The 26,290-nt window shown below is 45.0% G+C and overlaps 2 protein-coding genes across 2 annotated transcripts in view; both read left to right on the top strand.

Moving 5' to 3' along the window:
* Positions 1-4,284, top strand: part of LOC134346442 (uncharacterized) — a 56,165-nt gene extending 51,881 nt beyond the window's left edge. The window contains exons 17-19 of the mRNA XM_063047812.1: positions 507-532; positions 633-745; positions 3,613-4,284. Coding sequence (XP_062903882.1) covers positions 507-532; positions 633-745; positions 3,613-4,145 — 672 coding nt within the window. The 3' untranslated portion in view covers positions 4,146-4,284. The remainder of the gene's footprint in view (positions 1-506; positions 533-632; positions 746-3,612) is intronic.
* Positions 4,285-8,810: 4,526 nt separating this feature from the next.
* Positions 8,811-26,290, top strand: part of LOC134346441 (uncharacterized) — a 79,207-nt gene continuing 61,727 nt past the window's right edge. Inside the window, exons 1-6 of the mRNA XM_063047810.1 lie at positions 8,811-9,245; positions 9,327-9,422; positions 9,513-9,746; positions 17,521-17,543; positions 17,647-17,759; positions 21,894-22,418. Of these exons, the coding sequence (XP_062903880.1) occupies positions 8,835-9,245; positions 9,327-9,422; positions 9,513-9,746; positions 17,521-17,543; positions 17,647-17,759; positions 21,894-22,418 (1,402 nt within the window). The 5' untranslated portion in view covers positions 8,811-8,834. The remainder of the gene's footprint in view (positions 9,246-9,326; positions 9,423-9,512; positions 9,747-17,520; positions 17,544-17,646; positions 17,760-21,893; positions 22,419-26,290) is intronic.

Below are 26,290 nucleotides of genomic sequence, written 5' to 3'. Positions count from 1 at the left end.
GAATACTCCAACTATGATGTGCTATTCCTTAGTGAATGCGGAAGAGAAGTACAACTTTGAGATGTTATCTAGATTTAAGAGTAAAAGTTGCAGCTTTAATTATTAACTTAAAAATGTTAATGAATTAATTCATTAGTCACACAGCATTCTTCCCTCAGACTGTATGACTTATGGATGAATGCCCTTCTGCTACTGAGGTCTCATCGCTAGGATAGCAAGCACTTTACTGTTTTGTATACTGTTTACTCTTTCTTGTTAACCTGTAATGTGCACTATATACATTTTGAATTATAGTTTATTAACTTGTGATAATTTTTTTTTAACGTGCTGTGTGTGATGTATGTTTTCTGGGTGCACCATGGTCCGGAGCTACGCTGTTTCGTCTGAATGTATATGTGTGCAGTCAGATGACAATAAACTTGAACTTGGCATGAACGTAAAATAGCCTTGCAACTGACACCAAACTTAGTCTCTGCCTATTTGGAATACTGTATTATTTATTTCAGGAGGAATCGTGCCGGAAGAGGAGGAGGTAGGACATGCTTATTTCTTAACACCGCTCCATTTATTTGTAAAATATGATCAGCAAAGTACCCACATTAAATTTATACCTGATTGTTTAATATTTGCAGGCTTGAAGATGATCAGATACTGATAGTCCGAGACGAGGCTCTGACAATGACAGAATTCAATGGGCCTTTACCATTCCCAGTGTGGAGGGAAATGCTTAATAACATTCAATCTGGTAAATAACATAACAATTTATTTGTCCCTGATTTACAGTTTACAGTTGTTCCCATTATATAAAGATAACAGAGAATAATTTCATGCAGTATATTTGGTTAGGGAAATTCAGTTTGGATCTGACTGATATTCATTTGCACCAAGCCCAATTTGAAGGAGATGGAGGTGGCCATTTTGTGAGACTGTTCTTGCAGTCCCCCATTTTATGAACTCTGAACTGGTTCTTGCTCTAGGATAATCTAATCACCAACTACTGAATGTGGACTCAAGGAATTTCAGCTAATGAACTGCTAAACCTGACACCATTCTCAGACGAGTAGCTGTTTATTATGTTAAAGTGGCAGGCTTGCCAAAGAAGCAATCCGTAATCTTGTTAGACTCAGTGTCTGGGTCATCTACTTTGACTGGCTTGAACCAGTCAGAGTTGAAAGGAAGAAAAGGGAAAGGCATGAGTGTGGGGGCAGAGATCACAGAACAATGCTGGTTGTAGCCCTGGACCAGAGCCAATTAGATGACCCAGGTAGGTTAGTTGACCTAGATCCTTCTAACACCCTGATAAGCCTACATCTCTCTAAGAAGGTGTTTCCTGTAAAGGACAGATTTCATATTTATTCTCTTCATCTCCCTCTCTCTCTCTCTCTATCTCTCTTTCAATCTCTCTAACTCTCTTTGTCTCACTCTCTCCCTCTGTCTATCTACCTATGTATCTCTATCTCTCTCTATATATCTCTCCCTCACACCTCTTCCCTCTCACCCTCTCCCTCTTTCTGTTTCACCCTCCTTTCATTTTCAAAGCGAGAAGCAGAGTCCAGATGGGATAAAAAGAACAACCCAAGCATTATTTAAGAACTTGGGCAGCAAACATCGGAAAAACTAATTTCCATATTCATATGCAAATTTAAACAGAATTCCCCCCCCCCACCCCAAACTCCCAAAAGAAAAGCTGTTCCCTAACCCTCACCCTGATCAGGAGGTTTACACAGACCCTGTCCAGTTTCAGGAGCAGCAGGAGAGGTTCAGCTGCCCCAAGGGATGAGTTATTGTGAGGCAGAGCAGCTGATTCTTGATGTCAAGACCAAAGCCACGAATGTAACATCATGTCTATCTACTAATAAAAAAACCACTGACTCTCACAACTATCTGGCCTATACCTCTTCCCACCCTGTTACATGTAAAAATGCCATCCCCTTCTCTCAGTTCCTCTATCTCCGCCACATCTGCTTTCAATATGAGGCTTTACATTCCAGAACTACTGTGATGTCCTCCTTCTTCAAAGAAAGGGGCTTCACTTCCTCCACCATCAACCTGTATCTCTTGTTCCTCTTGTTCTCACCTACCACCCTACCAGCCTCAGCGTCCAGCACATAATTCTCCATAACTTCCACCATCTCCAGTGGGGTCCCACCACCAAGCACATCTTTGCCTCCTCCCGACTCCGTATGCGACTCCTTGGTCCATTCATCCCTCCCCACTGATCTCACTCCCGGCACTTATCCTTACAAGCGGAACAAGCACTACGTCTGCCCCTACACCTCCTCCCTCACTACCGTTCAGGGACCCCCAGACTTTCCTTCCAGGTGAGGCGACACTCCACCTGCGAGTCTGTTGGGGTCATCTATTGTACCTGGTGCTCTTGGCGTGGCATCCTGTAAATTGTTGAGACCTGACGTAGATTGAGAGACTGCTTCATCGAGCACCTTTGTTCCGTCTGCCTCAAAAAAACAGGATCTGCCAGTGGACACCCATTTCAATTCTACTTCCCATTGCCTGTCCCTCATGTCCGTCCTTGGCCTCCCATATTGCTGCGATTAGGCCACGCTCAGGTTGGAGGAGCAACAGACTTAGATTTAGTCCAGGTAGCCTCCAAATTGAGGGCATGAACATTGATTTCTTGAACAACAGGAATTCTGCAGATGCTGGAAATTCAAGCAACACACATCAAAGTTGCTGGTGAACGCAGCAGGCCAGGCAGCATCTCTAGGAAGAGGTACAGTCGACGTTTCGGGCCAAGACCCTTCATCAGGACTAACTGAAGGAAGAGCTAGTACTTCCTTCAGTTAGTCCTGACAAAGGGTCTCGGCCTGAAACGTCGACTGCACCTCTTCCCATTGATTTCTTGAACTTCTGTTAATTACACCCCACTCCCCGACCACCTTCAGTCCTCTCCAGCACTGAGTTTGCCTGGTCAATGAGGAACCTCCTCCAGAACTCCCACCGCAGGGCGACACGACAGCATAGTCGGCTGTGCTTCACTTTCCAGCGCCAACAGGGTGGGTTTCCTCCTGGTATTCCGGTTTCCTCCCACATTTCATTGGTGCAGGAAGGATGGTGACACCTGCAGATTTGATTGGAGTGAAACGAGAGATTTTACTGTATGTTTCAGTGTACTCTACATGTGACAAATAAAGCTAATCTTTATTCTATTTTTGTTCCTCTTCCACCCTCTCTCTCTCTCGGGCACCAGATCATTCGGCCCCTCTGCCCTCCCCCGCTAAACTCCTCTCCTGCTTGCTAATCCTTCCGATGCTTTCTACTCTGCTTGCCGCGGGCTCAGCATGCGTAACACCCCCTTCCCCTTCACCCACACTGCGGGCTCACCTCCAAAACCCTGCTCTCAAGCCCAGGAATAAATGAGGAAAATTGAGATGAAAAAATACACTCGGTACGTCAGGCGGTAGGTACCTGCAGGAACAGTTGAGTTTTATGATCGAAGCTTATGAAAAAGTTTGTTATTCACCTGATGAGGGTAGCTGAAGCCCTGGGAAAGGTTTCTGCTGCCTGTACCACCGTGGCTCAGGCTGAGCCGCCTCTTTCCCAGTCTCAAAACCATGCTGCCGGGTTTCTCTAATTCTCTGCTTTCCCTCACAGTCTCCATCACCCTGGATGTGGAAACAGCGGGTCTGTGGCTCGAGGTGTCCGAGGACTGGAAGAGTGTGAGACGGAGCCAGATATCGAGGGATCTCCCGGACTCCGGGAAGAGGTTCACAGCCCGGGCTTGTGTGCTCGGATTGGAGGGATTCACATCGGGGAGACATTACTGGGAGGTGGAGGTGGCGGGGAACCGGGGCTGGAGTCTGGGAGTCGCCACTGAGTCTGTGGAGAGGGAGAAATGGATTGCACTGATACCAGAAAATGGATTCTGGACCATCGGGCGATGGAGTGACAGCTTGTATGTAAACACCTCTCCTCAGTCCCCTCTCCCTGCTGGTCCCATCCCCGGGAGGGTGGGAGTTTATCTCAGTTATGAGTCCGGAACAGTTTCATTTTACAACGTGGAGACCAAGTCCCATCTGTACACCTTCACTGGAAATAAATTCACGGAGAAACTTTATCCTTTCTTCGGGAATTGGGATGAAAACCAGTGGATGAGAATGTGCTCCGGTTCCGATCCGGGTCTGTAAACAAGTTGGGTCTGTGACCTGCATCAGGAGCACAGCTCAGGGGCTGTGGGGCTAAAACCACATTGACAGCGAGTTGGCGCCGATCGGATCCCAATAATCCCCAACCAGTGGGAATATATGTGTATGGAGAGCAAATAAATTTGATTGTAATCGATTATTTTTGAATAAAAAATATTTTTCTGCTGAATTGTAGATCCATTAATTCGAGTAGGTTACCGTTTCCATAAAACGTTGTGAAAATATAAAGACTGAGAAAATTTCCATTCTCGATGCTCCTCTGCAGCAACTGCGGGTGCTGAGTCCTGAGCTCCCTGGTTCCTCAAAGCCGTTAATGCTCGCAATGCCAGCTTTCTATTAAAAAATAATTATTGAACACACTCTGGCTATGGCATGCACCACAAAGAGACAAGGTTAACGTTTAGGTCCAGGACCTGGGGAACAACTTGCAATAGTTTTACGTTGCAGTGATGGATGTGGAGGAAGGGACAAGTGACATGAAATACTTGTGACAGTATGGCTGAAGTCACCAAGGTGCCAGGTAAATGAGGGCACTCCAGTGAAAAATTATGTCCAAAAGTATGTGAGATAGGGGGGGAGAGAGAGAGAGAAAGATATAAATGCATACAGACAAAATGCTGGAGGAGCTCAGCAGGTCAGGCATATGGAGGGGTCGTTTTTGGCCAAGACCCTGAGAAGGTGGGAATGAAGTAAGAAGCTGGGAAGTGGTGGGTAGAAGAGGTAAAGGGCTGAAGAAGAAGGAAGCTGATAGGACAGGGGAGTGGACTGGGGAGAAAAAGGAGGAGGGGTGGGCAAGTGAAAAAAAGAAGGTTTAAGAGGGGAACCAAAACGGGAAATGGAAGAAGATGGAAGAAATTACTGTAAATTAGATAAATCGATCTTTATGCCATCGACTTGGAGGCTACCCAGATGAAATCTGAGGTGTTGATCCCCCAGCCTGACAGTGACCTCACCGTGGCAGTAGAGGAGGCTGTGGAGTGGACAGACGTGTCAGATTGGGAATGGGTTGTCAGATTTTGAAGTGGGTGGCCATTGAGAAATCCCTCCCTTTGTAGAAGGTGCTCGACGAAGCAGTAGCCCAATTGGCGTCGGGCCTCTCCAGTGTAGAGGAGGCCATACTGCGGGTGCCAGACTCAATAGATGACCCTGGTAGACTATCAGGTGAAATGTCACTTCACCTGGAAAGGAAGAGGGAAGAATCCAGGATAAGAAGGTTGGGGGGTGGGGGGGAGTTGTGCGCGGGAGGAGGAGGAATCCAAGCTGGCAGGTTTGTGGCTCTGAATGGTGACCAGGGACGAGGTGTCGTGGCAGATGAAGTACTCCTCCCACTTGCAGAGAAACCTGTTCTGCAAAGAGACAGACAGACAGACAGACAGAGAAAAGTGTGATACAGCGAAAGAGAGGAAAGATGGGTAAATGTTGTGGAAAGCAGAGCAGTAAGAAATGTCCAGCAGGCCAGAGGAAGAAACACTGAGTCAAAGGGATGAGCTATAATTGAACAAGCCCAATGTGATGCAAACAAAGGAAGCAAGTTTCCTGATGTAGCAGACTTTGCAGCCACCTGCGCTCAGTATCCAAGCGTTTGAATATAAACGTACAACCCGAGCCTCGTGCTTTCATTGTTGCCTCCGCACATCGGCCAGGTGACCCCAGTTTATTGAAATAAATGACCCTTCACTACTTTGGAACTGCTACTTCCTGTAACACCAATACACACAAATCAATGTTCTTACTTGTTATATTTACAGTGCCTGTGTCAATAGTATCTCGGAGGATACTTTAGCGTTAAATTTTACAAGGATCAGTTGATCAGCTGGTGATTAAGCCACAGAAATTTTAGTGAAAAAATAACTGATGTTTTTGAAGAGGCCCAATATCTTCTCTGTCAAAATATTGATGAGCCTTAGTACATTAACACAACTGCCCCCGAGCTCACCATCATATACGTCCTTCTCCTTGCTAAACGCCAGTGCCAGGTCCTCATGAAGGACCTTACCCCTTCCTCTGGCTACACACATTCATTTTTCTTTTATCCTTGAATGTATCCCTCTTTTCCCATTTCACACTCTTCTTCCGAATTTGCATTTTAAAATGGCTTGGGCTGAACAATAGCAGATGGGATTTAATGCAGACAAACAGGGTAGGACTTACACGGCGAATGATCGGGCACCAAAGTTTGCAGTAGAACAAAAGGATCTGGGAATACATCATTCCTTGAAAAATGGTGTCACAGTTAGAAAGGGTTGGAAAAGAGAGTGTCAGAGATCAGATAACTGAGTACAGGAGTTGGGATGTTATGTTGAAATTGTATAAGACACTGACGAGGCCAATGTTAGAGTGTGGTGTGTAAGTCTCATCACCTGCTTACAGGGAAGATATCAATAAACATGAAAAGGTGCAGAGAAAATTTGCAAGGATGTTACTGGGACATGAAGGCCTGACTTATAGGAAAGAGTAAATAGGTTAGGACATTATTCCCTGGAGTGTAGGAGAATGAGGGAAGATCTTATCGAAGTATTCAAAATTATGAGGGCTATAGAGTAAATACAGAGTTTATTTTTCCCAGAGATCAGGTGAGACTAGAACTAGAGCTTAAGTGTGAAAGATTAAACATTTAAGGTGAACCTGAGGGGGACTTTCTTCACTCAGAGGGTGCAGTGAGTGTGGAACAAGCTGCCAAGTGGAATTGGTGCATGTGGGTTCGATCGCAACTTTTGAGTGAAGGTTGGATAAGTACGTAGAAGGGAGGGCTATGATCTGGGTGTGGATTGACAAAACTCTGCAGAGAGCCAGTTTGGCATGGGCTAGATAAGCCCAAAGGCCCGCTTCTGTGCTGTAGACTCTGTAGCTTTTCTTTAATAGTACTTGTAATTTCAGTTTCTCCTTTAGCCCTCCTAATTGCTTTTTAGATTAGATTAGATTATGAGGTCATGCAGTCCTCTTTTATTGTCATTTAGTAATGCAAGCATTAAGAAATGATACAACGTTTCTCCAGAATGATATCACAGAAACACATGACAAACCGACTGAAAAACTGACAAAAACCACATAACATATAGTTACAACAGTGCAAAGCAATACCGTAATTTGATAAAGAACAGACCATGGGCACGGTAAAAAGTCTCAAAGTCTCTCGAAAGTCCCATCATCTCATGCAGTGAACCTCCAGCGCCGCCAACTTGCCAATGCAGCATCCTGGAAGCATCCGACCACGGTCCGACTCCGAGTCCATCTGAAAACTTTGAGCCTCCGAACAGCTCTCCGACACCGAGCACTGAGCACCATGTCTGCCGAGCATTCCGACTCCGGCCCTGGCAACAGGCAATAGACAAAGCCGAGGATTTGGGGCCTTCCCCTCCAGAGATTCTTGATTGCATAGTAGCAGCGGCAGCAAAGCGGGCATTTCAGAAGTTTCTCCAGGTGTTCCCTCCGTGCTTCTCACAGCTGTCTCCATCAAATCAGGATTGTGCACAGCCCCTAGTTAACACGCACGATATCATTCGGAACGGCCGCGCGCGCTGCGCCGTGTCGCCATCTTCTCCTCCCTCCACTTTTCTGGTTTTTTCCCCGAATTCCTTTCAAAAATTGGTAATAAAAAAGATCATTCTCAGGTTGACAGTGGCAACTTGCAGTGATTAGTCCTTAGGGCCCTGGCTTTTCATAAACTATAGGAACAACTTGGCCGAGAGCAGTAAATGTAGCATTTCCAAGTTTGTTGGGAACACTAACCATGTGGAATTGTGAGTAAGGGCCGGGATTCACTGCACGTTCAGATAAGGCAATTTAGTAGTCAAAAATCTGGGTAAAGTAAATGCCCTGGTCACAAAATAATTGCGTTATTTAAATCGTGCTGGCTTGAGAAATGCAGAAGGGTAAATGTGTGTCAGGTTATTTAAAGCAAACATCCAGATGTGGCAAGCCGTTGGCAAGGACGGTATTGTGTTTTCAGAGATAAGATTAACTTTATTTATCACGTGCACTGAAAAATCAAAACATACAGTGAAGTGCATTGTATCCGTCAAATCAAATCAGCGAAGGTTATGCTGGGCAGCCCTCAATGCTTCCGGCATGCCCACAACTCATTAACCCTAACCCATCTGTTTTTGTAATATGGGAGGAAATCGGAGCACCCGGGGGAAACTCACCAGGAGAACATACAGACTTCCTAGAGACAGGGGAGGGAATTGAACCCAGGCTATTAGCGTTACCCTAAATCGTGCAGTCCACTATAGGGGAAGAATTCGTAGAGCATGAGGAGAGAAAATAGCGACGGGAGAGGGGTGGGGTGGGTGGGTACTGCTCCATTCCAGTCACCTATGGTTGTTTTTGGTCTCTGGACACGCCGCTCCGCTTCACTCTGCACTGCCGCAGCGAACGAGTTCTGTTCCCAAACAAGAGAAAATCGGCGGATACTGGAAAACCAAGCAACCCACACAAAATGTTGGAGGAACTCAGCAGGCCAGGCAGCATCCACCGAAAAGAGGAAACAGCCGACGTTTCGGGCCGAGACCCTTCGTCAGGACCCGTTCATTTTACCCCCAGCATTTTGCGCGCGTTTTATTCCCGGTTCATTTCCCGAGCACCACAGCGTCTTTAGTGGACAATGGTGGAACAGTTCACATCTTCGCCCGACGGGAAGGCCTTTAAACCAGGAAGTACCGGGAGTTAAACATGGCTTCAAAACAACAGGTCGAGAGTTTAACGGAGGAGGTAATTTGTCCCATCTGCCTGGATTTCTTCACCGATCCGGTGTCTCTGGACTGTGAGCACAACTTCTGTCGCTCCTGTATCACACAGTACTGGGAAAAGGAGCAGAGGTATTTCTGCCCGGAATGTCGAGAGGAATTTAAGAAAATGATCCTCAGAGGGAATCGGGCCTTAGTGAGATTGTCAGAGAAAGCTCGAAAACTGAACCCGAATCCGAAATCGAAGAAGACTAAACTTCGCTGCAATGAACACGAGGAAGAACTGAAGCTATTTTGTGAAACTGACAGAAAACTCATCTGCCTGATCTGTAGGGATGCGCGCGAACACAAGTCTCACAACTTTATGCCGATTAAAGAAGCTGTTGAAATCTACAAGGTAAAACGGGAAACGAATTTATTCACCCAATTAACCTCACGCATTTTTATTCTCTCACGCGTTTGTTCCGTAATATTCCAGGAGCAGGTGAGATCTTCCCTCACGTCGCTCACCGAGAGGAAATCGACAATTCTCAAACTGGAGCAGCAACAGAAGCGGAAGATTTTAGAGATTCGGGTAGAGTCTCGCCTTCTGGCTTTATGTGATCTCATTTAGTTTTGCTCCAGTTATTGCGTTGTATAAAATTGCCCTCATTTTATTCGATAGGATGAGTCCCGTGGTCTGGAGTCCCACATCTCATCCGAATTCACCAAGATACATCAGAGTCTTGCTGAGAAAGAGCAGCGTTTAATCGGAAATCTCAAAGAACACGAGGAAAAGGTTGTGGGTCTAATGGAGGAAAATCTTCGGGAGATTCAAGAGAGTTTAATTTCCATTGAGGAGGCAATCTCAACGCTGCAGAAACAGATGGAGCAGAAAGATGATGTGATTTTTCTGAAGGTGAGGACGTGTGGTTCGGTTCAGAACGGTGTAAGCCGACTCACATCTTGATGATGGGTCAGAATGAGAAAGATTTAACGATTAACGATTTTGGAACTGTCAGCTGAGCAGAACGATTAGGGTGTAATCCTGTTGCCTGTGTGGGTTACTTTACTGGCCTAGTGTCACTTTATAGACATGCCATCAAGCTATGAATATACACCATCCTATGTATTTCTATTTATTGTGATTTTTATTATTGTTCTGTGCTTTATCTTTGTTCTGTACCACATCAGATCCTAAGTAACAATTGTTTTGTTCTCCTTTGCACTTGTATGCAGAAATGATATACATAGAACATAAAACATCGAAACCTATGGCACAATACAGGCCCTTTGGCCCACAATGTTGTGCCAACCATATAACCCACTCTAGAAACTGCCCAGAATCACCCTACCACATAGCCCTCTATCTTTCTAAGCCACATGCACCTATCCAGGAGCCTCTTAAAAGACCCTTTTGTATCCTCCTCCACCACCATCACCAGCAGCTCATTCCACGCACCCACCACTCTCAGCATAAAAAAATTTACCCCTGACATCTTCTCTGTACCTGCTTCCAAGCACAATAAAACTGTGTCCACGTGTTTGCCATTTGAGCCCTGGGAAAAATGGCATTAAACAATTTTGAATTTTACACAGCAAGTTAGAATCATAGAATTATAGAGCAAAACTTAGATCAAATGGTGCTCCATCCATCATGTACCCATTCACATTCATCCTGTCAGTGTTAGTGCTTTGTATGTAGTCTTCAGTGCCTTAGTCATTCAAGTGCTTTTCTAGACACTTCTTCAAAGTTGTGAGAGTACAAGATCCCCTCAGGCATTACATTCCAGAGTCCAACCACACTACCTGTATACATAAAAATGTTCCTAGAATCCTATCTGATCCTCTTGTCCCCTACACCAAAAACTCTGACCTGTAGTTTCAACACTCTGCCCCAGAGGACATTATTCTCACTATCTATCATATCGTACACATTTGTCAAATTGCCCCCACATACGCCTCCCCTGCTTCAAGGGAAACCCCATATTGAGCTTCTCCACATTACCAAGACAATAACCCGTGACACTCATTGCAATTACACCCTGTCAATAACTCCATCACTAAAATTGCACACAGTACTTTTGATATTCCTTCTAGATCTAACTGTAAAAATTACTAGCTTTTATTAAATTGAGGAAAATATTAATGAACTAATGTACTCTTACAACTAAGTCTAATGCACTTAGAATTGCCAAGGACCTCTCCCATCTGTCCCACAACCTATTACTACAGTAGAGCCAGCAGGTACTGTAGTGGAAGAAAAAGGACTACTAGACTGAGTAACAGCTATTTCTCCAGGCTGACGGACTTTTTAACACCCTTTTTTAACCCAGTGCACAACAGCGACAGTAGGGGTAATCTGATTCTGAGGCCTCTGTTGGTCAGAGTTCACCTTGGATATTGTGTCCTAGCAGTCTAGGTATGCAAGTCTGGGCAGTACGATGTGGAGAGCAAGCTGTCACCCATGTAGCAAGCTCCCTCTTTCCACGCAACTGATGAACCCAGTGGGGATGGGAGAGGTTCCGGAGGACTGGAGGGTTGCGGATGTTGTTCCCTTATTCAAGAAAGGGAGTAGAGATAGCCCAGGAAATTATAGATGAGTGAGTCTTACTTCAGTGGTTGGTAAGTTAATGGAGAAGATCCTGAGAGGCAGGATTTATGAACATTTGGAGGGGTATAATATGATTAGGAATAGTCAGCATGGCTTTGTCAAGGGCAGGTCATGCCTTACGAGCCAGATTGAATTTTTGAGGATGTGACTAAACACATTGATGAAGGAAGAGCAGTAGATGTACTGTGTATGGATTTCAGCAAGGCATTTGATAAGGTACCCCATGTAAGGCTTATTGAGAAAGTAAGGAGGCATGGAATCCAAGTGGACATTGCTTTGTGGATCCAGAACTGCCTTGCCCACAGAAGGCAAAGAGCGTTTGTAGCTGGGTCATAATCTGCATGGAGGTCAGGGACCAGTGGTGTGCCACAGGGATCTGTTCTGGGACCCTTACTCTTCGTGATTTTTATAAATGACCTGGATGAGGAAGTGGAGGGATGGGTTAGTAAGTTTGCTGATGACACAAAGGTCAGGGGTGTTGTGGATAGTGTGGAGGGCTGTCAGAGGTTACAGCGGGACATTGATAAGATGCAAAACTGGACTGGCAGATGGAGTTCAACCCAGATAAGTGTGAAGTGGTTCATTTTGGTTGGTCAAATATGATGACAGAATATGGTATTAATGGTAAGACTCTTGGCAGTGTGGAGGATCAGAGGGATCTTGGGGTCTGAGTCCATAGGATGCTCAAAGCAGCTGCACAGGTTGACTCTGTGGTTAAGAAGGTGTACTCTGTATTGGCCTTCATCAATCGTGGGATCGAGTTTAGGAGCCGAGAGGTAATGTTGCAGCTATATATGACCCTGGTCAGACCCCACTTGGAGTACTGGTCGCGTCACTACAGGAATGATGTGAAACCATAGAAAGGGTGCAGAGGAGATTTACAAGGATGTTGCCTGGATTGGGGTGCATGCCTTATGAAAACAGGTTGAGTGAACTCAGCCTTTTCTCCTTGGGGCGACGCAGGATGAGAGGTGACCTGATAGAGGTGTATAAGATGAGGAGAGGCAGGGGTGCAGTGCCAATTTTTTAGGTGTCAACATAGAAACATAGAAAATAGGTGCAGGAGTAGGCCATTCGGCCCTTTGAGCCTGCACCGCCATTTATTATGATCATGGCTGATCATCCAACTCAGAACCCAGCCTTCCCTCCATACCCCCTGACCCCTGTAGCCACAAGGGCCATATCTAACTCCCTCTTAAACATAGCCAATGAACTGGCCTCAACAGTTTGCTGTGGCAGAGAATTCCACAGATTCACCATTCTCTGTGTGAAGAAGTTTTTCCTAATCTCGGTCCTAAAAGGCTTCCCCTCTATCCTCAAACTGTGACCCCTCGTTCTGGACCTCCCCAACATCGGGAACAATCTTCCCGCATCTAGTCTGTCCAATCCCTTTAGGATCTTATACGTTTCAATCAGATCCCCCCTCAATCTTCTAAATTCCAACGAGTACAAGCCCAGTTCATCCAGTCTTTCTTCATATGAAAGACCTGCCATCCCAGGAATCAATCTGGTGAACCTTCTTTGTACTCCCTCTATGGCAAAGGTGTCTTTCCTCAGATTAGGGGACCAAAACTGCACACAATACTCCAGGTGTGGTCTCACCAAGGCCTTGTACAACTGCAGTAGTACCTCCCTGCTCCTGTACTCGAATCCTCTCGCTATAAATGCCAGCATACCGTTCGCCTTTTTCACCGCCTGCTGTACCTGCATGCCCACTTTCAATGACTGGTGTATAATGACACCCAGGTCTCGTTGCACCTCCCCTTTTCCTAATCGGCCACCATTCAGATAATAATCTGTTTTCCTATTTTTGCCACCAAAGTGGATAACTTCACATTTATCCACATTAAATTGCATCTGCCATGAGTTTGCCCACTCACCCAACCTATCCAAGTCACCCTGCATCCTCTTAGCATCCTCCTCACTGCTAACACTGCCACCCAGCTTCGTGTCATCCGCAAACTTGGAGATGCTGCATTTAATTCCCTCATCCAAGTCATTAATATATATTGTAAACAACTGGGGTCCCAGCACTGAGCCTTGCGGTACCCCACTAGTCACCGCCTGCCATTCTGAAAAGGTCCCGTTTATTCCCACTCTTTGCTTCCTGTCTGCTAACCAATTCTCCACCCACACCAATACCTTACCCTCAATACCGTGTGCTTTAAGTTTGCACACTAATCTCCTGTGTGGGACCTTGTCAAAAGCCTTTTGAAAATCCAAATATACCACATCCACTGGTTCTCCCCTATCCACTCTACTAGTTACATCCTCAAAAAATTCTATGAGATTCGTCAGATATGATTTTCCTTTCACAAATCCATGCTGACTTTGTCCGATCATTTCACCGCTTTCCAAATGTGCTGTTATCACATCCTTGATAACTGACTCCAGCAGTTTCCCCACCACCGACGTTAGGCTAACCGGTCTATAATTCCCCGGTTTCTCTCTCCCTCCTTTTTTAAAAAGTGGGGTTACATTAGCCACCCTCCAATCCTCAGGAACTAGTCCAGAATCTAACGAGTTTTGAAAAATTATCACTAATGCATCCACTATTTCTTGGGCCACTTCCTTAAGCACTCTGGGATGCAGACCATCTGGCCCTGGGGATTTATCTGCCTTTAATCCCTTCAATTTACCTAACACCACTTCCCTACTAACATGTATTTCACTCAGTTCCTCCATCTCACTGGACCCTCTGTCCCTTACTATTTCTGGAAGATTATTTATGTCCTCCTTAGTGAAGACAGAACCAAAGTAATTATTCAATTGGTCTGCCATGTCCTTGCTCCCCATAATCAATTCACCTGTTTCTGTTTGCAGGGGACCTACATTTGTCTTTATCAGTCTTTTCCCTTTTACATATCTATAAAAGCTTTTACAGTCCGTTTTTATGTTCTCTGCCAGTTTTCTCTCATAATCTTTTTTCCCCTTCCTAATTAAGCCCTTTGTCCTCTTCTGCTGAACTCTGAATTTCTCCCAGTCCTCAGGTGAGCCACTTTCTCTGGCTAATTTGTATGCTTCTTCTTTGGAATTGATACTATCCCTAATTTCTCTTGTCAGCCACGGGTGCACTACCTTCCGTGATTTATTCTTTTGCCAAACTGGGATGAACAATTGTTGTAGTTCATCCATGCAACCTTTAAATGCTTTAAGTGTCGGAGCTGTACGAAGGGTGATTGATAAGTTCGTGGCCTAGGGTTATACAGCTCTCGTTAAATGCACGTGCAGCTCAACTCTTTGTGTGGTTCTGCGGAAAGTTTGAAGTTAATAACTTTTGCAGTATTTCTGTTTCAGATAATTGAAAATTGCTAGGTTTTCTAAAATTGACTCCTTCCACCTTAGGCCACGAACTTATCAATCAGCCCTCCTATGTCACACCCGATTTGTGTATCTACTTATCTCATGTACTGGGCAACTTCCTTGCCCCATTCATGTAATGAGCAGGTACACATATTGGGTGTGACATATATATATATAAATATATATAAAGTAGGGCTTCTTATAATGTCAAGCACTAAAGCAAGATGAAAGAAATATATGAATTCCAGTGCTCCACAGAAATATAGTGATAGTTAAGACGTTAACAGGATAATAGCCTATCACTACATTTCAGTGTATAACTGGTACAATCAAACATATAATACTTAATTTAATAATATGACAAAGTATTGCACGTTTGCACTCACTAATTATCATAAAATATAATTATCACAGCTTTTGTCACTTCCACTGTTATCAGTCTCTTGTATGTTATTCTTGTTACACTCCTCAGCTTTTTTACGAAAGAAAGAAGTTAACATTGTTTGCTTAGAAGCCAAAGGATTGTTAGTGAGGAAAATTTACTTTTGTATTAGCAAGTAATCCATGGACCACCACAGATGTAGCCTTACTAATGTGACTGAGTCAGAGCAGACGGCAGGGCCCGCAGCGCTTAGCAGTGTTCCTCTGCAGGTATAAAAATAACAGAAATAAAGCAAGTAAGGTTTTTACACTTTTAGCCGCCTAAATTGGAACCAAGTAATCAAGTATGAAAAAAGAACGTCTGATGAACTACAGTATTGCTAAAGCCACGAATATTGCTAAATATTAGTATCAAAAGCAGAAGGTTGGCAACTCTGCCTGGTACCGTTTCTCTCGCAGAAATGGTTGGTCAGGAAGTGTATCTGTGAGTGTCAATACTCACAATATCCTCACACGTTGGGTATTATATAGTCAGACCAATACAGGTCCTATTTAGTCTTTAAATATATAAAAAGTTAAAGAAGCTTGAATCTTTGCATAAATTATTATCGTATCTATACGAATAAAAAATATCGTATTTTGGAAGTGACAAATGTTAACGGGGAGGAGAGCAACCATTTGGGAGGTTTGGAAATGTGTTTCGTCTTGTTCATTGCCTCGCTAAATTACTCCTTTTCCTATCAACACAAAGAGAAAAAGATCCTCTTTCCATTCAACTACAGTTGGTGGAGCTCGGCCAAGGGGTTGATCTGCTATTAATGATAGTTGAAATGATGTAAAGATAGCTTATAGCCTAGAAATGTTTTTTTTTCTCCATTTGGCTTGTGAAAAAAAAACTAAAGTCACTTTATCTAGGTGTAGAAGAGAATTTTGATGATTACCTTGAGAATTTCATCAAAATGAGGCCGAAGATAAGCGAGCAGTGAATTTTTCTTTTATTATTTTCGACTTTTAACCTTAGGTTTCGATGTTCATTCCTTGCTTAATACAGCTCCTACCTGGAATCCAATGGTACCCATTGGAAAGAGCAGAAAAATGCTCACACTTGTGTATAGTTGGCCCTCGGCAGGAGAGAGACTGAGGATTTGTGAAATGGTGGGAGGCTACAGCAGGGTATGCTGGGAAAGCAACAGGTCGAGCGAGGACGAATTTCACAAGTACCTAAATAAAAAACAGTTACGGCTGCAGGATTTCACCAAAAATGATCAAATATCCTATTCTGCAGATGCTGGAAATTCAAGCAACACACATCAAAGTTGCTGGTGAACGCAGCAGGCCAGGCAGCATCTCTAGGAAGAGGTACAGTCGACGTTTCAGGCCGAGACCCTTCGTCAGGACTAACTGAAAGAAGAGCTAGTAAGAGATTCGAAAGTGGGAGGGGGAGGAGGAGATTCAGTTAGTCCTGACGAAGGGTCTCGGCCCAAAACGTCGACCATACCTCTTCCTAGAGATGCTGCCTGGTCTGCAGCAACTTTGAAATATCCTGTTCTTATGTTATTAGTGGTATTTTCCCCACCAGCCACCACCCCCTCTTCCGTAAAATTCCCTCTATTTTATATGCAGCGGCTGTTAAATTCCCCACTTGTTTATTTTGACTTTTTTTACAGAGGTGCTGGAGTGGCGATTTGGTGAGCTCTGGCACCCTGATGAGAGGTATTGATCGTGTGGATAGTCAGAGGCTTTTTCCCAGGGCTGAAATGGCTGCCACAAGAGGGCACAGGTTTAAGGTGCTGGGGAGTAGGTACAGAGGAGATGTCAGGGGTAAGTTTTTTACACAGAGAGTGGTGAGTGTGAGGAATGGGCTGCCGGCAACGGTGGTGGAGGCGGATATGATAGGGTCTTTTAAGAGACTCCTGGATAGGTACATGGAGCTTGGAAAATTAGAGAGCCAGGGGTAATCCTAGTAATTTCTAAGGTAGGGACATGTTCGGCACAATTTTGTGGGCTGAAGGGCTTGAATTGTGCTGTAGGTTTTCTACGTTTCTATGGAACAGCAGAGACCGATACAGTTCGGTATCAGCAGCATCACAGGAGTTGCCAGTTAGCATTGATCTCAATGTAGAACAGGAGTAAAACTGTTGTATACTTAACACTATGTCGTGTGTGCACATTATGTCAACTTGTTCATCTATGGAGTACTTCTTTTTATCTGCTAATGTTAGTTTTATGTTCTGTGTGTGACATATGTGTTGTACTTTGCACCTTAATCCCTGAGGAACGTTGCTTTGTTTAGCTGTATGCATTTGTAAGGTTGAATAATAATAGTAAACTGGAACTGGAATTTGCCAGTTATTATCCGTCTCCAACTTTTCTGATTTCCGTTTTGTTCTTTCAGGAAGAATGCTGTCAGAAGAAGAGGTAGGATGTTGCCCTTACGGAAAGCATGCATAACTTCATGATATTAGCTCGGGAAATAGTTCATATTCAAATACCTTCAAATAAATGGTTTAATATTTTGCAGAGTTGGAGAAGACCGGACTCCTGTAGTTGCAGATGGGGCTCTGATGCTGGAAGAATTCATGTGGCCATTACCGTTGCCCGTGTGGAGGGAAATGCTCGACGACATTCAACCAGGTAAATGTCACATAGATTTTTTTGGCCTGATTCACAACTTACAATTTCGCTCATTTCATACAAGAATGACAGTGCCTCATTTCATGCATTATCTATTATCTTTAATTAAAACATAGAACAGTACAGCATAGGAATGAGCCCTTTAGCAAATGATATTGTGCCAAAATAGCTAGTAATTAATACTTAATTAAGCTAATTCCTTTTGCCTACATTATCTACATGCAGTATCTTTCTGTTCTCTGCATATTCTGATGTCTAAGAACCTTATAATCACCTCTATCATACTTGCCTCCACTATCACCTCTAACAGTGCATTCCAGGCGGCTTATCTCTTGTCCCATATACCTTCTCTGAACTTACTAAATATTAGCATTTACTAAGTGATTAAGTCCACCTTCAGGGTATCAGGTGGAGGCTTCATTTTCCCAAATATTCACCAGAGATTAACAGTGAACTGCTGAACTGTAAGGTTCACCTATCCCAGTGATATCAAAGTAACTACTATTTCTCTTCTTTCCTGCGAGCCCCACTGTTTTCTACTGGGCCAAGAGCTAAAAACTCCCCAGAGAATTATTTAGGATTGCTGGAATGTCTCTTGCAGATCTTAAGAGAATTTCTCTGAATCTTCCCATGCAAACGCTCTCCTGGATCTTCTGTTTGTTGATATCTCATTAACCAGTGTTTCTGACTTGATTTCAACTGACTTTATTACTTACATCCTTCATATGCATGAGGAGTAAAAATCTTTACGTTATGTCTCCGTCTAAATGTGCAATGTGTAATTTATAGTAGTTTGTAATAAGTAGTATGTACAACAGGATAGTCAATATAATAAAGAAATACAGTTGTGTCAGCATGAATTAATCAGTCTGATGGCATGCAGGTAGAAGCTGTCCCGGAACCTGTTGGTCCTGGCTTTTATGCTGCGGTACCGCTTCCCGGATGGTAGCAGCTGGAACAGTTTGTGGTTGGGGTGACTTGGGTCCCCAATGATCCTTCGGGCCCTTTTTTACACACCTGTCTTTGTAAATGTCCTGAGTAGTGGGAAATTCTCATCTACGGATGCGCAAGGCTCTCTGCAGAGTCCTGCAATTGAGGGAGGTACAGTTCCCGTACCAGGCAGTGATGCAGCCAGTCAGGATGCTCTCAACTGTGCCCCTGTAGAAAGTTCTTAGGATTTGGGGACCCATACCAAACTTCCTCAACCGTCTGAGGTGAAAGAGGCACTGTTGTGCCTTTTTCACCACACAGCCGGTATGTACAGACCACGTGTGTCCCCATTAGAGAGAACTGTGTCTACTGAAACTTAAAACTAGATAGAGAGTTCAGATCAGATGCAAACAAATAAAAAGCCGGAGTGCATTGGCATATAAAATAAGCTTGAACTGACAGTATATCCTCGCTAAAGTTAGTTTGTGCTGTACAATACAATCCTCTCCTGCGTGCATTCTCTGCCACTCTTTAGTCTGAGTCATAATGATGGGGGAAAGAATGCCAAGCCACTGATAAACTGTCCTCAAAATATAATAATTCAAAGTTCAAAGGAAATTTATTATCCAAGTACATGTATGTCACCATATGCAAGCCAGAGATTCATTAGGGGCATACTTGGTAAATCCGAGGAACACAACAAAATAATTGAAAAAAACTGCTCTCAACAGAAGCAAACTGTGCAATTACAAAATAAATAAATAAGCAATAAATATTGAGAATATGAAATGAAGAGTTCTTGAATGTGAGTCCATAGTTTGTGAGAACAGTTTAGCAATGTGGCGAGTGAAATTGAGTGAATTTACCCCCACGGGTTCAGGAGTCTGATGATTGAGGGGTAATAATTGTTCCTGAACCCGGTGATGCAGGTCCTGAGGCTCTTGTACCTTCTTTCAGTTGCAAGAAGAGAGCGTGGCCTGGGTGGTGGGGGTCCCTGGTGATGGATGCTGCTTTCCTGTGACAGCGCTCCATATCGATGTGCTCAATGGCGGGGAGGGCTTTATCCGTGAGGGACTGGGCCGTATCCACTACTTTTTATAGAAAAGTAGTTTTTGATTTTACACGATGGTGGATATCAGAAAAAAAGCATCGATCCTGGATTAAATCAACAATTTTTTTGTAGGGAATGGATACTTGGCATCTTACATGTGAATTTGACAGTTTTTCCATGGGACTACCGCTTTAATTTCTAGTGGGAACAGAAGTAAAATGTACTAGAGTCACCCAAAGTGGAAGAGAGAGTTTTTGGCTCCATCTCACCGTGAATCTGGGAAGGCCTTATGTCTTCTCCTTGCTCAATGTAAATGCTCGATGTTTCTGGCTGAGACCATACATCAGGACTGGAAAGGAAGGGGGAAGAAGTCAGAATAAGAAGGTGGGGGGAGGGGAGGAAGAAGTACAAGGTGACAGGTGATAGGTGAAACTGGGAGAGGGTGAAGTAAGGAGCTGAGAAGTTGATTGGTGGAAGGGACAAGGGGGAATCTGATCAGAGAGGACCGAAGACCATGGAAGAAGGGGAAGGGGGAGGAGCTCCAGAGGGAGGTGATGTGTACGTAGAGAGAGAAGGTGTGGGGGGAGGAACAGGAATGGGGAATGATAAATGAGCGGAGTTGTGGGGGGAGTAATTACTGGAAGTTTGAGAGTTCGATGTTCATGCCATCAGGTTAGAGTCTACCCAGGTGGAATATATGGTGGTGCTTCTCCAGCCTGAGTGTGGCCTTATCATAGAAACATAGAAACATAGAAAACAGGTGCAGGAGTAGGCCATTCGGCCCTTTGAGCCAGCACCGCCATTTATTATGATCATGGCTGATCATCCAACTCAGAACCCCGCCCCAGCCGACTGACATGTTGGAATGGGAATGAGAAATAGAATTGAAATGAGGGGCCACTGGGATATTCCACTGTTTGAGGTGGACCAACTGAGGGTGCTTAATGAAGCGCTCTCCCAATTTACCTCAGGTCTCACCGATATACAGTGAGCCACACTGGGAGCACCGGATACAGTAGGTGACCCCAACAAACTCACGGGCAAGTGTCACCTCACCTGGAAGGACTTTTTGGTGCCCTGAATTGTAGTGAGGGAGGAGGTGTAGGGGCAGGTGTAGCACTTGTTCCACTTGCAAAGATAAGTACCAGGAGGGAGATCCGTGGGGAGAGACGAGTGGACAAGGGAGTCGCATAGGGAGTGATCCCTGTGGAAAGCAGAAAGTGGGGGCAGGGGAAGAATTACTTTGAGTTGGATTCCTGCTGGAGATGGCGGAAGTTATGGAGAATTATGTGCTAGATGCGGAGGCTGGTGGGGTGGTAGGTGAGGACAAGAGGAACCCTATCCCTGGTGGGGTGACAGCAGACGTGCGCGAAATTGAAAAGATGCTGGTGAGGGTAAAGTTGTTGGTGGAGGAAGGGAACCCCCTTTCTTTGAAGGAGGACGATTTCTCAGCTATTCTGGAATGAAAAGCCTAATCCTGAGAGCATATGCGGCAGAGACGGAGGAATTGAGAGAAGGGGATGGCATTTTTACAAGCGACAACAGGGTGGGAAGAGGGATAGTCCAGGTTGCTGTGAAAGTCAGTGGGTTTATAAAAGATATTAGTAAATAGATTGTCTCCTGAGATGGAGACAGAGAAATCATGGTAGGAGAGAGTGGTGTCAGAAATGGACCAAGTAAATTTGAGGGCAGGGTGGAAGTTGGAAGCAAAGTTGATGAAATTGACGAGCTCAGGGTGCAGCATCAGTGTAGTGTAGGAAGTGCTGGGGAGCGATACCAGTGTAGGCTTGAAACCTGGACTGTTCCACGTACCTGACAGACAGGCAGGCATTGCTGGCACCCACGCCGATGCCCATGGCTACACCTTGGTGAGGAGCCCAGGGGAAAATTGATGAGGGTGAGGACTAGTTCTGCCAGATGGAGGAGAGTGGTGGTGGAGGAGAACTAGTAAGCTCTGTTGTCCAGAAAGAAGCAGAGAGATTTAAGGCCCTCCTGATCCTTAACATCTAAGTTGTCTTTACAACGTGAAATGATTTCTGTACCTGCTGCTCTCCCCTGGTTCGGGGCCATGCTGCCAGAGTTTCCCTACCCCAGTCCCCCTCCCTCTCCCCCTCCCATCTCCAGGAAGTCTAATTCGTTGCTTCTCGTCCCAGACTCTGTTACCCTGGATGTGGAAACGGCGGCTCCATGGCTTGAGGTATCCGAGGACCTGAAGAGTGTTAGACGGACTCAGAGATTGAGGAGCCTCCTGGACACTGGGAGAAGGTTCACTGTACAGGCCTGTGTGCTGGGATCGGAGGGATTCTCATCAGGGAGACATTACTGGGAGGTGGAGGTGGCGGGGAACCGTGGCTGGTGTGTGGGAGTTGCCGCTGAGTCTGTGGAGAGGAAGGGTGTAGTCTCACTGAGACCGGAGAGTGGGGTCTGGAGTATCGAGCGATGGGACGATGGGCTCAATGTAATGGCCTGTCCCATGTCCGATCACCCTGCCGGTCCCATCCCCGGGAGGGTGGGAGTTTATCTCAGTTACGAGTCCGGGACAGTTTCATTTTACAACGGGAACATCAAGAGTCATCTCTGCACCTTTGCTGGCAATAAGTTCACAGAGAAACTTTATCCTTTCTTCTGGATAGGGGATGAAAACCAATGTCTGAGAATCTGCTCCGGTTCCACTCCAGGTCTGTAAAGTCGGTCAGAACTGGCGTCTGGAGCAGGATTCAGGGGCTGTGGAGCAGGTAGACGCTGAACAGTTCCGGATTAAGTTCTAAATTTGACATTGTTAATCGCAGTGGGTCCAGAAACAATATTGGTGGAAATATTAGTGTTGGAAGAATGAATAAATAAAAAGATATTAGAACTGTGTATCAATTAATTTTAATGTATTAAGGTGCATCTGCCAATGGAACAAATGGACTGCCCCACTATAAAGTGCAGAAAGCACAAATTGGAATGGTCTCCTTTCAGTGGATGGGCAGAATGGTGTCACTGATACTGTGATCCATCTGGCTGACGTAAGATCTGTCCTCTCAGATCTACCCAGCTCCCTGCTCCCTTGCAACTATCATAGAGACCAGTGAGCATCTGGGTAACATCTGATTGGTTGCAAAGTGAGCCCCATCCTCGTGAGTGGGCTGCATGTTGACTGAACAAGGGCAGGAGTTTGGAAGAAGGAGAGAGTGGACCTGGGGAGAGGGTTTAGATCGGGAGCTGTACCTCAGGCAAAGGCTACAACACCGGCCTAGACAGAATAGACTCAGGCAGAGATTCTGTGAGATCTTTTCAGCTACACGGACTATGCCCGCCATGGATTGTGGTCTCACAAGCATGCTGGAAATCCAAAGCAACACACACAAAAAGCTCAGCAGGCCAGGCAGTATCCATGAAAAAGAGTGAACAATCAACATTTTGGGCCGAGACCCTTCATCAGGATTTGATTTGATTCATCAGGATTGGAAAGAAAGAGAAGTGTGAGTAAGAAGGTGGGGAGTGGGGTGAGGGGAGGTTGAAGTACATGGTGGCAGGTGAGAGGTGAAACTGGGCGAAGTGGGGGTGTGATGTGGAGAACTGGGAAGTTTATTGGTGAAAGAGATAAAGGGCTGGGGAAGGGGGGAATCTGATAGGAGAATATTGAAGACCATGGAAGAAAGGGAAGGAGCAGGAGCACCAGAGGGTGGTGATGGGCAGGTAAGGAGATGAGGTGAGAGAGGGAAACAGGGATGGGGAATGGTGAAGCAGAGGGGGTGGGCAATTCCCTGAAGTTGGAAAATCGATGTTCATGCCATCAGGATGGAGGTTACCCAGACGGAATGTAAGGTGTTGCTCCTCTGACCTGAGTTTGGCTTCATTGCGGCAGTCGAGGCGGCCATGGACTGACATGTTGAATTGGGAATGGGAAGTAGAATTGAAATGGGTGGCTACCGGGAGATCCTGCCTTTTCCGGTGGATGGTGCTCAGCGAAACAGTCTCCCAATCTATGTTGGGTCTCACTGATAAACAGGAGGCCACAGGGGGAGTACTGGATATGGTAGATAACTCGCAGGTGAACTACAGCCTCACCTGGATTGGGGTCTATTGTCTGCAGCTGCCTTCTAAACCAGCCTCCTGCTGTTTGGAACACCCCGACCTATCAACTGTTTACTCTTTTCCATGGATGCTGCCTCGCCTGCTGAGTTCCTCCAGCATTTTGTGGGTGTTGTTCCCGCTGCTTGCAGATGGGAGCTGCATTGCAGCGGCTGCTGGTGGGTCTGTGGGGCTCTCTGACAGACTGTGCTGTCTGACAGACCCAAGGCCAAAGCACAAAGGTAAACTCACGTTTCAGAAAATAAGAAGCAGGAGCGGATGTGGGCTGAGGAGGCTCAGTTTCCAAGTGCATTTCAAACTAGGACAAAGGTGTCTGAATAGGAAGAGAATCATTTTACTCTAGTGGCAGTGAAAAGTGGAGCAGAGTTAGAATCAGCAATGATGTTATTGAATCTAATGGCAGGTAGATGGGGATTGCACAAGGCAGATTAAATTTGTGTAAAGAAAATTTGCTTTAGCATAATTTTTGAGGAATCACTATTTATATTTTTAATTATTTAACCTGTCTGTGTATCGAGATACAATTTGAATAATAACCCAAGGGGAAGGTATTGTGAGATTTCGGATTTTTTAGATTAGATTAGATTCAACTTTATTGTCATTGTGCCGAGTACAGATACAAAGCCAATGAAATGCATTTAGCATCTGACCAGAAGAGCAAAGAATAGTGTTATTTACAAAATAACTGCGAATAAAAAAGTGCTACAGCACACAAATATAAAAGTACTGAGACAGTACAATACGGATGCAATACTGCTTAGCGCTGTGATACAGCTAACAGAAAACATTCCTAACTACTCCAGTATGGCTTGCATCTAATCTTAAATTCCTGCTCTGACCTGTTATAATAAGAAAAATAAGCATAAGAAATAGAAGTGGATAAAATTTATTATTTCAGATAATTAGGCAAATGCAATTCCAGTCTGTCAATTCATTCGAATTAACAGAAAAGTCTACAAAAAGTGTTCTGCAGGGGTCGGTATTGAGACCACTTCTTTTCACGTTAAATGTCAATGACTTCAGTGATGGAACTGATGGCTTTGCAGTCAAGTTTTCAGACAATACAAAAGTAAGTGGAAAGGCAGGGAGTGTTGGGGAAGCAGGGAGGTTAGACAGATTAGGAGAATGGGCAAAGAAATGGCAGATGGAATACAATGTTGGGAGGAAATTCCTCATCATCTCAGTTCTAAGGGACATCCTTTTGTCCTTAGGCCATGCCCGCTTGTCCTAGACTCTTCCACTATTGAAAAAGGAATGTGATGAAGATGTCTAATACACTTGCTGTGCCATCCTGGTCATATGTTCTTCCTTTATTGAACAGGAAATGTGATGGAAATGTTGAATATCTTTGCTGTGCATTCTGGGCCCATAGAGGGGTGTGGAACTTAGGGCTAGGGATAGAGGTAGAGTTGGAGGATGGAGATGGGGAGAGAGAGGTGGGTCTAGCGTGAGGATGTGGGAGTGGCAAGGTGGGTTTCTAGGGGTGTGGGCCAGTGTTCGAGAGGATGTATGCCAGTAGAGTGGTGTAGATGTTAATATATAATTATGCAGGCAGTGGGAAAATGATCCTGTTGTGTTTTTCGATCTTGTCACTCGACCGATTCACTTTGATCTGGCCAGGCCTTCATTAACCTGATTCTACACTTAATTCCTTTATTGGGATCTTTCTTATATCAATCTCGTTAAAGTTTAAGTTTATGAATATGCAAAGGTTTGTTGGGGGGTGGCTAAAGTTGGTGGGCTTATTGCTTATGGCTGGCATGGGGGCTGTGGATTGTAGGGAATGAGTGCTTGGCTTTGTGGGGTTCAGGAGAGGGGCTTGGGGTTAGGATGAGGGGTAGAGTTGAGGGTAGATAGTACAGTAAACAGCTCACTGACCTAGTGACAAGACCTCAGTGTGACAGGGTATTCATTAGTCTCACAGCCTGAGGGAAGAAGCTGTTACCCAGTCTGGCTGTCCAAGTCCTGATGCTTATGTACCTCCTTCCTGACTGTAGTGGGTCAAAGAGATTGTGGGATGAGTGGTGGGGATCCTCAATAATGCTTCAGGTCCTTCATCTACAACGCTCCTGTAAAATGCGACAAGTAAGAGAAAGGGAGACCCCGAAGATCCTCTTGGTGGTTTTTGCTGCCCTCTGTAGGATCTTGCAGTCCCTGCAAGTCGCCCGCCACGCTGTGATGCAGCCAGGCAGGACGCACTCAATTAGAATGGAGGGGAGGGGGAGAGCCTTGCATGCCTCAGTCTCTTCAGAAACTATAGACACAGCTAGGTAGTCTTGACAAGTGAGGAGGCATTGTGGGTCCATGTTGTAGGTGCTCCAAGGAAATTTGTGCTCTTCACTCTCTCCATAGCTGAGCCATTGATGTCAGAATTGGAATTAGAATCAGAATCGGGTTTATTATCACCAGCACGTGACGTGAAATTTGTTAACTTAGCAGCAGCAGTTCAATGCGATCCATGATATAAAAA

The sequence above is a fragment of the Mobula hypostoma genome, chromosome 5, assembly GCF_963921235.1.
Source record: "Mobula hypostoma chromosome 5, sMobHyp1.1, whole genome shotgun sequence".
Classification (NCBI taxonomy): domain Eukaryota; kingdom Metazoa; phylum Chordata; class Chondrichthyes; order Myliobatiformes; family Myliobatidae; genus Mobula; species Mobula hypostoma.
Note: the sequence above shows the minus strand (reverse complement) of the source record. Positions and strands in the feature narration are given on the sequence as shown.